Source organism: Phytophthora infestans, genomic scaffold (assembly GCF_000142945.1).
Source record: "Phytophthora infestans T30-4 supercont1.9 genomic scaffold, whole genome shotgun sequence".
Lineage (NCBI taxonomy): Eukaryota > Oomycota > Peronosporomycetes > Peronosporales > Peronosporaceae > Phytophthora > Phytophthora infestans.
Window position 1 is genome coordinate 2,185,640 of NW_003303750.1, and position 14,721 is coordinate 2,200,360.

Sequence of the window (14,721 nt, forward strand, 5' to 3'; positions counted from 1 at the left end):
TACGGTACAGTGCTCTGAATTTGGTAGACGGATACTACTAGAGCTGGATGCGCGAGAGCAACATCCCGCTCACCACGGTGAGCACTTCAAGCGGCATGCTTCGGGAGTGGCTCGTCATGCCGCAGGGCTTGTCTAACGCCCAGGTGACATTCAATTACCTGGTGACGCAACTGTTCTGGCCATCGCGCGCCTTTCTACAAACGTACTTCGACGACATATTCGTCCGTAGCCGTGACGAGGGAGGCAAGACGGCCATGGAGGTACATTTGGGGCACCGCCGTCGAGTGTTGGACGTGATGCGAACAAACAAGCTGTACACCAACATCGGCAAGTAAGTCTTCGCGTCACCGGAGAGCAAGGCTCTCGGTTTCTTCGTCAGCACGTGGGCGTTCGGGCTGACCCAGACAGGGTCAATGCCATAGCGGCATGGCCACTGCCCCGAAACTACCTCCACAGGTACAGCACAGAGTACGCGGGCCTCGCTAAGCCTTTGCCGGGACTCCTTCAGAAAGACTGGCACTGGGAGCAAGAGCACCAGGATGCCTTTGACAGCATCAAGGCCAGTCTCCTAGAGGCTCCTGTCCTGGCGCTGCCGGACGAGACGAAGCCGTTCAGCGTCGTCTGAGATGCCTCCGACTATGCCATCGGTTGTGCATTGCTGCCGACCGACACGGCTAGACATAAACGAGTCATCTCGTTCCAGTCCAGGCAGCTCAAAATTACCGAACAGAACTACCCTGTCCACGACTAGGTGCTCCTGGCAATGAAGTATGCCTTTGTGAGGTCTCAGTTTTATCCTCCGGACTTACGGACCTTTGTGATCTACACAGATCACCCATCGTTGAGGACGGCGACGAATTCACCTCACCTCTTCCAACAGATGGCGAGGTGGCTGTCCTTCTTCGCGGAGTACAACGGCCGCGTTGAGGACAAGCCGGGCAAGCTCAACGTGCTTACGGGCGCCCTCTCTGGGCGTCCAGACTACGAGTTGGCCCATATCACACGGGTGACAACGGATCTATATGATCGGATACGCGTATCGACGTATTGGGACGATGCGGCTGTCGCCCCTATCGTCACGTTCCTCGCCGCAGGAACTCACGCGAACCGAGAAATCGACTGGCTTTCGTCGCGACAGCGCTCCCGGCTTCGCCGATATTAGTTGAAGGATGGCATCCTCTATTAAAGGGTGGTGCCTAGTGAACTTTCACAGGTGGTCGTACCCAACGATGAGGATCTGAAGTTCGACATCCTCGCGAAGGCGCTCGATGTGCCCTCCAGTGGCTACTTGGGTCGTGAGAAGACCTCCCTCAGGTCATCTGGTGGACCCACATGTACAAGTGGGTCGTCCGGTACATGAAGACATGCGAAACATGTCAGCGGGTTAAATCTGCAGGACACGTTTCGGCTCCGTTTCAGAGCCTGCCTGTTCCGGCTGACTGTTGGAAGTCGATGAGTGTTTACTTCATCTCTAGGCTTCCCGCCGACGGACACGGCACCCTCCATTACTTAAGTAGGTAGATTTCTTTACATAGGTAGGTGCATCAGCACACGACTAGTGTGTGCTGAAATGCTGTCATGCCATTGGCTGATATATGGGGAGCCAGACCCATTATTAGCCAATTGGACTATGACGTGTATTGGAGTGGCCAGGGCTGTGGCCTTGGTCCTAAAATAAAGTCAGAGTTGATTTTTCCTTAAATCTAAGACTCAGTCGTCCTATTGCGAGCTTCCTCAACACTATAGTGTAAGCAAGTAACGGAGTAAATACCTGGCCCGTTACACGGCAAGACCGGGATGTTGGTGTTCGTGAGCAAGATAGTACATCTTGCTCCAGTACCAGTTACCGTCACAGACGAGCAGACGGCGAGGCTGTTCGTCGATGTCGTTTTCCGCTATCACGATCTCCCGGAGACGATTGTCTCGGACCGAGACCCGCAGCGCACGGATGCGGTTTCGGAAAACGCTGTTTCTCTTTACTGTAAACTCGTCTACTGATGTCCACTGCGGACGACCCACAGACAGACGGCAAGCCGGAGGGTCTCAATCTAGTACTCGAAGACACTTTGCGCAGTGCGTACGCGGAAGCTCCAGGTACGTGGCCGACACAGCTTCCGGTTGCTGATTTTGCTCTCAACAACGCGGTGCACGCGTCCACGGATTTCACGCCGTTCTACTTGAATGGCTTCCGTCAGCCAAGAGTGCCTCTCATGCTTCGAGAAGTCAGAACACCCACCATTCTAAGTGAGGTAGAGGCTCGGAAAGTTCTTTCCTCCGAGGCCTCAGACATGAGACCAGTTTCGCTGCGGAAACAAGTGAAATCCTTTGTGGATACCACGCTGAGCGTGATCAGCAGGGTCGGGGACGACAGGGCAGCGGACCAGGACAGACAGAAGGGGTACTCTTACTAACATGGAAGAGGAAACTTAAGTGGGTGAATTAGTGCTATTAGACACGAGGAACCTACGCCTAGACACTGTAAGCGATGTCGACAGCAACAAGCTGAAGTACCGCTTCGTTGAACCGGTCGCTGTCCTGGCCAGGCATGGTGCATCGTACACCATCGACCTGCCCAAGTCAATGGCGTCGCACCGGCCGCTCTACGCTGGCCGTCTTAAGCGGTATCATGATTCGCAGGGGGCTGCTGACTCGCAGACCCATCTGGATCAACCCCTCGAAGCGAAGGCCGGTCACAGCCGTCGACGAGGACGTCGGAGCAGGCACCTAATCCTCGGGCTGAACAGCAAGGCTGCGGTCGAGGCCGTACACCGGAGGGGCCCCGTACGAGCGGACCCCAGAGCCATACGCCGAGTACGTCGGGTACGCACCATACGTGTACGACTGGGAGTGCACCGAATGCGGCTCTGGTCTATGAAGCAGAGCCTCGATACGTCGGATCATGCGGATGGCCTCGTCAAGATCGGAAAAAGAGGCCCGCCGGTCCACCCGCAGATGCAGGTTCGAGACCTCCCGCTCCAACAGGTCCAGGCGGCCGGCAAGACGAGCGAGCACGCCCTTATGCCCGCCCTGGGTGGCAGCATCTCGGCCATTCCCAAAGCCAAGTGCAATTTCAAGCACGAGGGCGCGTTGATGAAGGCGGTCGACCCCAGGGCCGTGTGTCGGACCCGCAGAAGAAGTACGCGGACGAGAGTGGCGTTCGGAAGGCGCCGAGTACTCGTACGAGGGCATTTCCGCCCCTGCTTAACCGGAATGGAGAAGTTCACAACCACGTGCAGCGGATCTTCCAGGAGAAACAGCGTCGCGGTAAGCGTCAGCTCCTAGTGAAGTGGAGGAGTTATGCTCACTCCGAGAACTCGTGGGAGCTGATTGAGCGGCCCCTGATAGACGCCCGAAGGCTGTCGCAATCTAGGAACAGAAGCGGCGGCAGCTTCATTAGTAGTCCGAAGCTTCTTGCCCGAACGGGGTACGGACGTTGACGATACTCCGTTCCCATTCCTACATGGCGCCAGTATCGATCATCAGTGGAGCCACCATTCCTATATGGCGTCAGTATCGATCATCAATGGAGTCACCAAAGGAGAGACGTGTCTCCCGCTGCCTCCTATCGACGGCAACGCCACCAATCTGAGCAATAAAGTGTCTCTACTCGAAGGCTCCATCGTCATCTGGACCAAACAGATCAAAAATGTGCTCAAACAAGACCCCGAGGATTTACTCAAGTAAGGGCTCCACCCAACTCCCGATGCCGAGATTGAGTTCTGGAAGCTCAAAGCTGCCAACCTCAACTCTATTTTCGACCAGCTTCAGTCCAAGAAAGTGCGCAAGATCCTCACAGCTTTGGATCGTACGTATTGCACCACGTTTGCTCGACTGTGTAAATAAAAGGGAGTCTTCACGGCTCGTATCGAGGCCAATGACAACATGAAGTATCTGCGTACGCTGGAGGAATGGTTCATTCGCCTCAACAACGACGAAGACTTTCCAGCTCTTACGGAGCTCTTCAAGCCGATGCTTCACATTATTCTCTTGATATGGAAGAACGCCAAACACCACAACACCCCGGCTCGTCTCGTGGTGCTCATGCGGGAGATCTGCAACTCACTCATTAACCAAGCACGGAAATATCTGAGTGGCGAGTTGATATTTGCTCTTATTGACCAAGATGAAGCTGTACAAGCTGTAGAGCAATTCAAGACGACTCTACAAGTGTATCCGCACTAGAAGCCGCGCGCTTCAGAATGTCCCTTGGCAGCATGCGCTTGCTGACCAAGTGGTCGAACGGTAGACGAAGATCACGCTGGTCCAAGATGCGGGACAGCATCTGTTTTTTTTTCATGGCGTTCCCGTAACTCCGAGGGCGAGTACTTGAGAGACGCAACCCACGCCCAGACCATGTCCTCACACGAGCTCCAGTTGGGACAGCTCCTGGGAAGATTCCAAGGGTAGCCCCAGAGAGAGTAGTTACCACCCCGATTCTCGGGCTTTATACGACAGGTCGTGAAGACCTTCAGAGGGATTCGGTGTGCCGCGAGAAGCATGCACCAGGCCGCCTTCAAGTTGTCGGCGAACAGCGGCTCTTTCAGGATCTGGGAGCGCTCATAAACGCCCTTAGAAGTGTGACCACCGATAAGGTCAGGAGGGGCGACAGGGAACTCCAGAAAAAGGTCAGCCCCAGAGCTCTCCTCGGGAGGCCAATATCCTCTTGAGTTGATGGCAGCTCCCTGGTTGGCGGGTGTCACCACCGGACCCCCGCGCATGCGCTGGGCAGCTTGGAAGTCCTCCAGCTGCTGATCGAGGTCGTTCGTGATCTACCGGGGCTCATGGATAGCACTCTCCTCTTCCTCTTCATCCGAGGAGCCGAAGAGGTTCCGATTGGAGTACCCAGTCTCCTTCTCCTCGCAGAGTGGAGATTTCGAAGCCGTGCGCTTCTTAGAGGGCTTGGCGCCGTCGGGCTTGACGGGCTTGGGACGCGCAAGACCCTCGGCGAGCAAGCGATGTTTGAGCGATTTCTCCCCCTCGTCGCCAGTTTTGGGAGAGCCCTTAGCCTTGACGGCAGGACTCTCATAGCGTACAGACGTCCTGGGGCTGTGATCACCGTGGTCACTAGCGCGCGAGTGCACGCTGTCGTAGTCGTGCTCGCTGGGCACTGGAGTGTGTCATCCAACGGAGCCCACAGGGGCATCGTGAGTGATCCCGGACTCGGCCTCGTTCTCAGTGCCCGAATTGAACTCACGTTCAGCGAGCCGCGAGTTCGGATGGTTATGTGGTGAGACGGAAGGTGACGGGCTGTGGCGTTTGCTTGTACGCTTGCTCGCAGCCGCGTCTCCAAATGCGCTGATCGTCTCCGAGGCCATCTTAGAATCATCCTAAAGTGCAGAGCCTTTGCCGTGAGGCTTAGTGCTCCTGGCTTGCGCCTTTCTAGCGCTTTGGAGCGTGTTTTCGCACCACTCTTTACTGTGCCACGGGTCATGCTAAAGGTCGATGTGGGGACCGAGAAGAAGAGCGCTCAACCGCAGCTCGAGGCTCTAACTGTAAAGTGAGCCTCCACCGCGCTCGCGCAGCCAAGTCGATGTATTTCGACTTTGACATTGACGTACACTTCTTCATTCTGATTGGTCGGTAAACCGAACCTAAGTGGGGGAGGATGTAACGGAGTACGTAGCTCCAAGTGTACCCTTAGTTACATGAAATGTGACACGTCACACTTCGGGATATCCGGTACGTGGTACCAGGATTGTCCGAGGCCAACCATTGGCTAGTGACATTGCTTTTGTAAAGTTGACTCATAGTTTGCTAATATAACTCAAGATTAGCCTACCTATAAATATATTTAGCTTACAACTTCCCTTAAATTGGTCACTTCGCTCCCTTATGCAAAAAGGGACCTGTGAACTGCCGTTCACTGAGAGTTTGTAAGCTCTCGGAAGCCAACTTCCTCTAGCGCAAGGTGCTGTGTGACACCGTCATACCATCTCAGCTAGATAGACAGGGTGTTTGGTGGAAAAATGGAATAGGAGGTTGGAGTAACCGGTTACGGGGCCTGCTTACGAGCTTCATTGCAAACTTTGCAGGTGTAGCCGTCGTCGGGACCATCTCCAAAAACGAAAGCACAGATTTCATCACTCCATGGCATCGTGGAAATGTGAGAGGCGAGCAGAGGCTTGTTGCTTGGTGTCGTAGAGCTAGTAAATAACAGAATGACATGAATCAATAGAGAAACCACGTTTTTACTACCCTGATAGTACTTGAGAGGTGATCAGCTGCATACGGCTGTCTAGACTTCACTACTACTTATTTGGGGTACTTTAATGGGAATTTAAATTCTCTATTTTTTTTAAGCAAACTGCGCTAATAATAAATAGTGTTCTTATTATTGCCGTCAAAGTTATTTTTTCGATTTTTGAATAGCGCTACTGCAAACCTAACCAAAACTGGTTTCTTACAAGCAAGCAGATCGCGGAAATTAAGCGAGCCTTTTGTTCGATATGATGTTTTAGACATTTGACAAACAACTCATCTGTTCACGAATTTGGCATGTGTGAAAACACCATGACTCTCCAACAAATCACGCTTTCAGGACAAGTATAATTTGATCCTGTTACGGAGGCTAAAAAATGAAGAGTGCGCGTAGGTAAGCACGGCGAGCTTCAAAGGTCATCTTCATAACGTTTCAAAGAGGTCTGACGTCATGCAAGAAAACTGCACTGTAAGCAGTCCTGGCTGTCAGAGTTGGATACAAGTAGCGACTCCAAGAATCAAGTGAAGGAAATCCCTTTTTGTAGATAAAGCAGCAAGAATTTCATCGGCAAAATGAAATGTTAATTGTATACAGGTCGGGATAAATATATTTTAGAAAGTGACTTTTAAATAGTATTTCATTTTGAAAAAGCAATTAAGTCATCTATAATTCTAGTACTTTTTAGCTTAGAAAGAAGAAAAAGATTATTCTGCGCTGAAAGGTAAACAAAAAGCAATGATGCTTTGCAGGTACTGCACTTTCAACAACTCCACAAGTAAAGGCTACGCCACTTTTGATTTCGGAACTCAGGCATGACTTGGGCAAAACTGTGTTCCATTGCCGCACTGTTTACTCTACACGTAATAATGGTGTCTGCAGACGCAGCTTCACTAACCGACGCACCGTCCGTAAAACTCCATGTCACTTCTGTTAGAATGAACGCTGTAGAGTAGCTCTCAAAACAGTTTATTTACTTTTACTCTTAACTACCTATTCTCTAGACTTGTGCTCAGTCTTGAGGCAGAAGAAGAAGCGAGCTCGTCCTCGGACTGACGGCATCTCTCCCTTCTGCCTTCAAGTCCTGATCGCACTGGTTGGCAGACAGCCTCTGCCTGCTGGTGCACTCTATCCAAGTGCTCGTAGGATCTGTTTTACTCTAGTACTTCTTATTGCTTTAATGAAAGTAAGTCTTTTATTGTGTTGACACACTTATCTGTCTGGCCTCTACCGACTCTTCGCCGCCTTCGGCGACTCGGCGTCTGATCGCCATGCTGGCCAATAACTTCCACACGGGCAGTCTGAATTCGACATTTTCGCCAACCCAGTCGTGTCAGCAAATGGTGTTGCTGTGTTGTACGATGGCTACGCGACTTTTAAGGAGGAAGGCAACACCTTCACTTATTCCTACGTAAACGGGGTCGGCAACTTGTCAACGAATGGAGATAAGGAAAACATCCAGTGTGTTCCATCATCTACGTTTCCATTTAACGCCATCCTACCTGCACTGAACGATGCGACGCCCATTTCAAGTGCGTCAATCGGCGACGAAGCGGTCGAGTGCGCGAGTGGAAACCTGTTTAAAACAACGTTTGCTGGAGTCCACTTTGCTATCTGCGTGACAGGCGAGTCTGAATTTATTGCATACAGCAGTGACTTCACGATCGACGTCGAGTATTTGGAGAAACCTGTAAAGATTCCGAGGACAGAAGAAGCCACTTGTACTGCCGTGGCTACACTGACATCTTTGACTCCAACAGCGTTAGCACTTATAACTGGAGGGATCATCCCGACGTGTATTAATAACACGAGACTGCTCAAGGTTGCAGAGCACATGTCGATGGAAGCGTCTTCGTGTAAGTGTAAGTCTACGCCTCGTCCGTGCATCTTCTTCCACGGAATTGGCAACGCGCACAAAGAAAGCGGGCGGTAGGATGGGGAACATGAACAGACACGCTCCTTGCTGTTCTACCGTGAAGTACGCCATCTTGAACACCATGGACAACAGCTGGACAAACAACACTTTGCAAAACAAATTCTGCGACCGAGCACTCCGATTTAGCGACATCAGTCACGTGAAAGCAGGGAGAATTACAGACACTGTTATCATCACACATTCGATGGCTGGACTTGTCATGTCGATGGCCATAGCAACCGGTAAATGCAATTTCGGTAAAGGCTCGACATGGGTGGCTTTGAGTTCTCCTATATGGCTTCGGACTATTTCCAAGACTTTTGCAGCGATGAAGTCAGCGAAATGGCTACAAATTTATTGGATCTCATGGGCCAATGCCCCATGCCGAAAGCTCGACAATCTATTATGTATCAGAACGACAAATACGCGTCCAAGAAGCTCAATGCAGCGTATGTTACCGCTCAAAAGTCGTACCGAGAGAACATTGATGCTGCAATGTGCAGTGACAATCCTCGCGGTGTAATCTCCTTGTACCAGTCCATGATGCTTGTGGCTGCAGACGTTATCCCACACAAGTCGCCACAGAACGACGGTCTCGTGGAGTTCCAGAGCTGTGCTAAAGGTCTGGAAAAGTCCAAGTTTGGCTCGAGCTACAAGGATACGTTCTACAAACCGCAACTGAACCACGCAGACACAGTATTCCTGACGAGCGACGGGTGGTTCAAGGATTCCCAGAAGCCAGCGAAATGGTTCAAATGCTTGTTGTAGAATACAATACATGAAATTCTGTAGTCGTTGCTGCTCAATTGTTTTATATATTTCCAACATGTTAGCTGTTACTACTCATAAGTAGTTGCCAACCTTCAGAGCAAGCATTCAAACCACGTCACAGGGCGCACAGTGGTCTTAAAAATTCCATCTCCCGTTTTGAACGCCGTGTCCGCGTGGTTGAGCTCGCATCGGTAGAACCGATCGTAGGGTGTTTTCCCGAACTTAGAGGGCGCCATCCCTCCCGCACAACTGTGGAACTCGACCAGTCCGTCGTTCTTTAGCGACTTGTGCGGGATGACTCGGCCTCCTACCATGTACTTTGCTTGGTACTTGGAAATGTTGCCGACGGACGAACTACTGCACATGGCAGCGTAGACGCGCTTGCGGTACACTCTCTGAGCCGCGTCGTACGCCTCATCGTGCTCCTTAGTGCTGTATTTCTCGTTTTTATAAGCCACAGACGCCGTGGACCGTGGTACGGGACATCTCCCGTCGAACAGCAAGTCCGACATGAGGTTACGAACCTCCCCGTTGCAGAAGTCCATGAGATAATCGGACGACATACTGCCGGTCATTGGAGGACTCAGTCCGATCCACGTCGAGCTTTTATCAAGACTACACTTTTTGTTAGCAAGTGCACCCGCGAACATCAGTCCGCCCATGGAGTGGGTCACTACGATCGTGTCTTTAATTTTATTCGAACCCAAGTCAGAACTTGGCGACATGGACAGCGCGCGGTCACAGACTTTCTTTTGGAGGGAACCGTCGGTCCACGCGAAGTCGACTGTGTTCAGTGCCGCATACTTGATCGTAGTACAACACGGAGCGTGATCATTGATGATATCCCAGCCAAAGTGACGAGAAGAGTCTTGCACGGTCGGTTCGTCCTTCTCATTCCCCAAACCGTGGTAGAAGATACACGGACGAGGGGTCGATTTACACGAACAAGTCGACTGAATTGCCATGTGGGACTCTGTTTTGAGCTTTCTTCGATCATTGACGGGGAGTTCGTCTCCACTTAACAGCGCGAGTGCTGTAGCCGTCATTTCTGTGGGCTCTGCTAAGACACCGCACGTCGATCCGTCCTCCAGTTTTATCGGTGGGATACTTACAGGAGCGTCGAGATAATCCACGTCAATAGTCACATCGCTAGCAATCGCAGTGAAGCCAGAGTCATCTGATACACAGATTGCGTAGTGAATCCCCGCAAACGAAGTCTTGAATAGGTTCCCACTCTCGCACTCGATTGGAGCGCTACCAATTGAGGCACTTGGTATGGGTGTTGCATCGTTTACCGCAGGGAGGATAGCATCAAACGGAAGTGTGCTGGGAGGAATACAATCAACGGTGGGGGCATCCGACGAGCTGTCGTTTGTCATTAAGTAAGGGGCACCATCCACTAGCGCGTACGTGAACCGCGAGTGGCCCTCGACGAACGTCGCATAGCCGTCGTAACGCACTCGAAGCCCGTCAGCAGACACCACGGGGTTGGCGAAGACGTTAAACTCGAATGCTCCATGGAGCTCCAAGGCCTTCCGCTGAAGCGTCACATGGAGTTTCAAGGACGGCAAGTCGGACAGCGATGTCTTGAGATGGCGAGCATCATGAGCAGCTGTGGACGCTGTAAAGGTGGACAGCAAGGTGAAAACAGCAGCACCTACGGCTCGCACGAACCCTCTCCTCATCTTGCCAGCGTATGGGGAAGCGTGACGAAACCAAGTCTGCAGCCGACGAGTGCTTCAGCCCCCGACAGTATGAAGCCACGTTTCCTGTCTGGTGTCCGGACCTGTGCCGTAGCTTACGGGAATTCCCTGATTCCATGCTGATCCCGGTGCAGCGATTTGTGGCGTTCTTTGAATGTACAGTACTTCGCATCGATTGGTGCTCGACTGCAAGCATATCTGCATAGACGGGAGAGCAAAGCATGAAAGGAAATCTTAAACTGGTACTTGTACTGCTCAGCATATGTCGGAGTTCGAGTGAACATGTGCACACATCCTTCTTGCAGACCCCACCGAAGCTAGATTTTGGTTTATATAAGTACCTCGAAGTAAAAAAGAAGGCCACCCTCGCCATGGAGATATATGCAAACAACTCGGACAGCAATAGCGCTATAATAGCTTGAGACTTGTCTAAAAAACAACACACTTTGTACTGTATCGAGTTAAATCAAATTCTGCTTACTTTATTGTTTACTTTGCTAAACATAACTTGAATCCGAAAACAAGGGTCTAAAATGTTTTATTAGGGTTAAACTTTTATTTCAGAAATGCAAAAGTTGCAAAAAGTGCATTTGGGTAAGAACAATATTAAGGCAGCATATAATGAAGGTGTACATAACAGAGTGAATTACATGTACATCATTATAAGTTGCTACTTTAGTTGCAATTTGAACTAGCTTATCCTCAAGTTGTTAGCGATCTTGCAGAGGGCGCTCACTTGCATTGGGAAGGGCTAACCTTTTCAGCCGCATGAGCCACGGATAACAGGGGGAGGGAAAACAATAAAAAGAAATCGATTTACTAGGAGCTCATCTGCAACTGGCGGCATAGTATAACACGAATTTGACCCTGCCGCCGTGTGCACTGGTCTTGCCACTCGCCCTACATATCGGCTGTCTTTTCACATGTTGTTAAAGCGGCTTACCCCGTTTCAAGCTTCAAAATGGCCAATTTTTTTTCTTCAAAAAATATGACTTTGTTAGATTTTTGTAACTTTTTCTTATAAGTTTCAAAAACTTCTTCTTCTTGCAGCTTGGCGTAATACTAGTATATGGCTGCCAATGCTGTACATGTAGTCGAGGTGCATGACGACATAAGAGATCCAGCACTACTCACAGTCATCTTGATGCAGAATTGAAGCCAGAGTCCTTGCTTCTTGACTCAAGGGAGCCGGAAATTCAGATTATCCAGATACCGTCAATTGATTTGCAAGTGTCAACACTTTATCGAATTGACCCATATAAAATGGACCAGCACATCCGAGCATCGGTGCTCATTAACATCCAGAGGGATCAAACTCGAGAAAAGTCTGTTGTCCGTCTCGCACATTGGTCCAACGATGGCAGTGGTAAAAGCTGTTCGAACGCACAAGCCCGTTTGTACCAGCGAGTCAGTCAAGAGGCTCAACTCGATAACGCTCATTGATAGTTTTCCATTGACAAGACATCAGTTGTGAGAGAATACTTGCGTCGATGAGAGTTTTGTTCACCTCCATCGCCATCGCTCTGCTTGGTCTCGCGCACGCGACCCCACTGAACGATGCTCCGTCCGTAAAGCTCCATGTCACATTCAAGCGCAAGTCCATGAAACTCCACGGACAATCCGAGTTTGACATCTACGCCTCTCCTGTTGTGTCAGCCGACGGGACCAGTGTGCTCTACAACAGCTACACGACGTTCCACGACGACGACTCCGAGCTCACGTACACTCTAGTTGATGGATCAGTCTATCTGACGACGACAGATGCCTCTGATGCTGAAACCGTTCGGTGCCTCCCGTCCAACACTCTGCCGTTCGACGAGATTCTACCTGCTCTCAACAGCGTCACACCCATCCCCAGTGCCTCAATAGGCGACAAGTCTGTCGAGTGTCAGAGTGGCAACCTCTTCAAGACGACGTTCGGTGGATCTCACTATGCTATTTGCACGTCTGGTAAGGCTGGGTTTACCGCGTATAGTAGCGATTTAGACATCGACGTCGAGTATCTAGACGGCCCCGTCAGCGTCTCCAAGCCTGACTTGACGGATGGCTCTACGTCGTGTGAAATCGTTCAGACGGCTACATCCCTAACGCCAACAGCGCTGGCTTTGGCAACTGGTAGCGAGGTCCCTACAAAGACGTTGAGGAAACTTAAACAAGCGGCTCACATGGCGATGGAGGCGACAGAGTGTGATACGTGTCTGACCACACCTCGTCCGTGCATCTTTCTGCACGGTTTGGGGAACCCAAACGAAGAAGCACAATTGCAAGACAGCCCGAAGCTCACAAAGAGGAAATATGGTGACATGCACGGCCACGCTCCTTGCTGCTCCGAGATCAAGTACGCTGTCCTTAATACGAATGACGCAGGTTGGAGAAATGACACTCTCCAACAGAGGTTCTGCGACCTCTCGCTCTCGATGAGTAGTACCAGTGACGTCGCTGCTAAGGTCATCGACAATACTATTATCGTGACACACTCGATGGGCGGACTCGTGATGGCTCACGCTCTCGCTAAGGGCAAATGCAGCTTCAGCAAGACGACGTCGTGGGTGGCTCTGAGCCCCCCGATGTTGGGCAGTATGGCTTCGGACTATCTTATGGACATCTGCGACGAGAACAACGACATCGCTGCGGGATTATTCGAGATAGTGGGACAGTGTCCCATGCCAAAGTCCCGCAAGTCTACCACTTACTTTGGCGGAAAGCACACGTCTCCGTCCATTGACGCTGCCTATGTGGCCGCTCAGGATGCGTATCGTAACAATGTTGCAGCAGCGATGTGCAGCGATAGCTTCGTCGGACTCCTTTCAACCTACCAAGTTCCGTGCATTTTTGCTGGCACTGTCGTTCCTCACAAGTCCAAGAAGAACGACGGGCTTGTCGAGTTTCAGAGCTGCTTGGGCGGCCTCGACGAGAACCTCTTTGGCAACCACTACTTGGATCGATTCTACAGACCCCAGCTGAACCACGCAGATACGGCATTTCTCACGGGCGAGGGCATCCTTAAGAACTCCCAGAAGCCACACAAGTGGTTTGAATGTCTAGCACTATAGACTGGAGTATGGCACGGATACCTAACTGTAAGTACATGTAACATTTGCAAGGTGTCTAAAGCAAAGAACGATAACCATTGTACACACAAAACGACGCGTTTGTGACGGGAATTACTACGCAGACTTATGCTGTAGTATTTACTGTCAAAGATCCTTGCTGTATTTCCGTAAATGTTGGCTCTAGCAGATTTTTATTTTAAGTTCACGAGTCTTTAGCGTCCTCTAATCGGACTCTGTCTTCTTCAAACCCGAGAGCAAGTTTCTTCTCCAAGTACGGCAACACCCATCTCCAACTTGCAAATAGTAAAGTCACCAGCCACGCGATGAGGACCAACGTGTCTCTGGGGAAGGCTTCGAGCAGCACTTCCTCCACCACAATATCGAACACACATTCCGTCATTTCTAGCGTGGAATCTGGATGTCGAACGCCTTCAACCTCGGCCAGGAGTGAAAATTCCACTTCGATCGCTCCCCCTGATGGCTCCAGACGGTATCGTACTGACTCGTGCGTCTCCATTTCTGTCGGGTGGAGTCGAAGTTTCGCTGTGTTTAACACTCGTCTACGAGGCGGCATGGGCGTATTTTTCGCGAAGTTTGTAGCGTCAAAGTCATTATTGCTTGCAACTGGTAGCGGCAGCAGCACTCGCTCCACCTGCAGCGCAAAGATCGACGGCTGTGTCGATGGGTATGACACTTTTATATCGTAAACTGTGGCAGGCTGCAGCTCCGAGACACGGAAGAGCTGCGGGACGCCGTACAGCACGCTCTGTGATGCCAGTGGGGACTCTGGGCGCAGATCGATCACAGGCAATGTCGGTGTAGAGGTAGAGGTGGCGGCCAAGAAGGCCAGGACAGCGAGGAGGAACATCATTGTCAAAATTAACACTTTTCATAAACTCAAAAATATGTCGCTAAACTTACCAGTACTCTTTCAAAATATCCTTCCAATAGTAATATCCAAGTTTGGGAGCTCTTCCCTGGTTTAAATTTCGATACAATTTATTTTTGACAAGGTTTGCTTAAAATAAATACAAAAATTGGACAACAATACCCAATTAAGAAGTAATAGTGAAGTAAAGACAG

General features: G+C 50.8%; 4 protein-coding genes and 1 pseudogene across 4 annotated transcripts; 3 read left to right on the forward strand and 2 right to left on the reverse strand.

The window, feature by feature from the left end:
• Positions 1 to 3,396: 3,396 nt before the first annotated feature.
• On the forward strand, positions 3,397 to 4,182 carry PITG_22796 (annotated as a pseudogene; the record flags this gene model as incomplete).
• A 2,393-nt stretch (positions 4,183 to 6,575) lies between these two features.
• PITG_05964 (uncharacterized protein) lies at positions 6,576 to 8,129 on the forward strand (the record flags this gene model as incomplete). The annotated part of the gene is made up of 3 exons (XM_002998143.1): positions 6,576 to 6,592; positions 6,949 to 6,974; positions 7,534 to 8,129. 3 exons carry the CDS (start codon positions 6,576 to 6,578, stop codon positions 8,127 to 8,129), a joined length of 639 nt encoding a protein of 212 aa, XP_002998189.1.
• An 845-nt stretch (positions 8,130 to 8,974) lies between these two features.
• PITG_05965 (uncharacterized protein) lies at positions 8,975 to 10,401 on the reverse strand (the record flags this gene model as incomplete). The annotated part of the gene is made up of 3 exons (XM_002998144.1): positions 8,975 to 9,855; positions 9,952 to 10,341; positions 10,389 to 10,401. The coding sequence occupies 3 exons, from the start codon at positions 10,399 to 10,401 to the stop codon at positions 8,975 to 8,977; spliced, it is 1,284 nt and encodes a 427-aa protein (XP_002998190.1).
• Positions 10,402 to 11,985: 1,584 nt separating this feature from the next.
• PITG_05966 (uncharacterized protein) lies at positions 11,986 to 13,638 on the forward strand (the record flags this gene model as incomplete). The annotated part of the gene is made up of 1 exon (XM_002998145.1): positions 11,986 to 13,638. The coding sequence occupies one exon, from the start codon at positions 12,076 to 12,078 to the stop codon at positions 13,636 to 13,638; it is 1,563 nt and encodes a 520-aa protein (XP_002998191.1).
• Positions 13,639 to 13,840: 202 nt separating this feature from the next.
• PITG_05967 (uncharacterized protein) lies at positions 13,841 to 14,509 on the reverse strand (the record flags this gene model as incomplete). Its single annotated transcript, XM_002998146.1, has 1 exon — positions 13,841 to 14,509. One exon carries the CDS (start codon positions 14,507 to 14,509, stop codon positions 13,841 to 13,843), a length of 669 nt encoding a protein of 222 aa, XP_002998192.1.
• Positions 14,510 to 14,721: the final 212 nt, after the last annotated feature.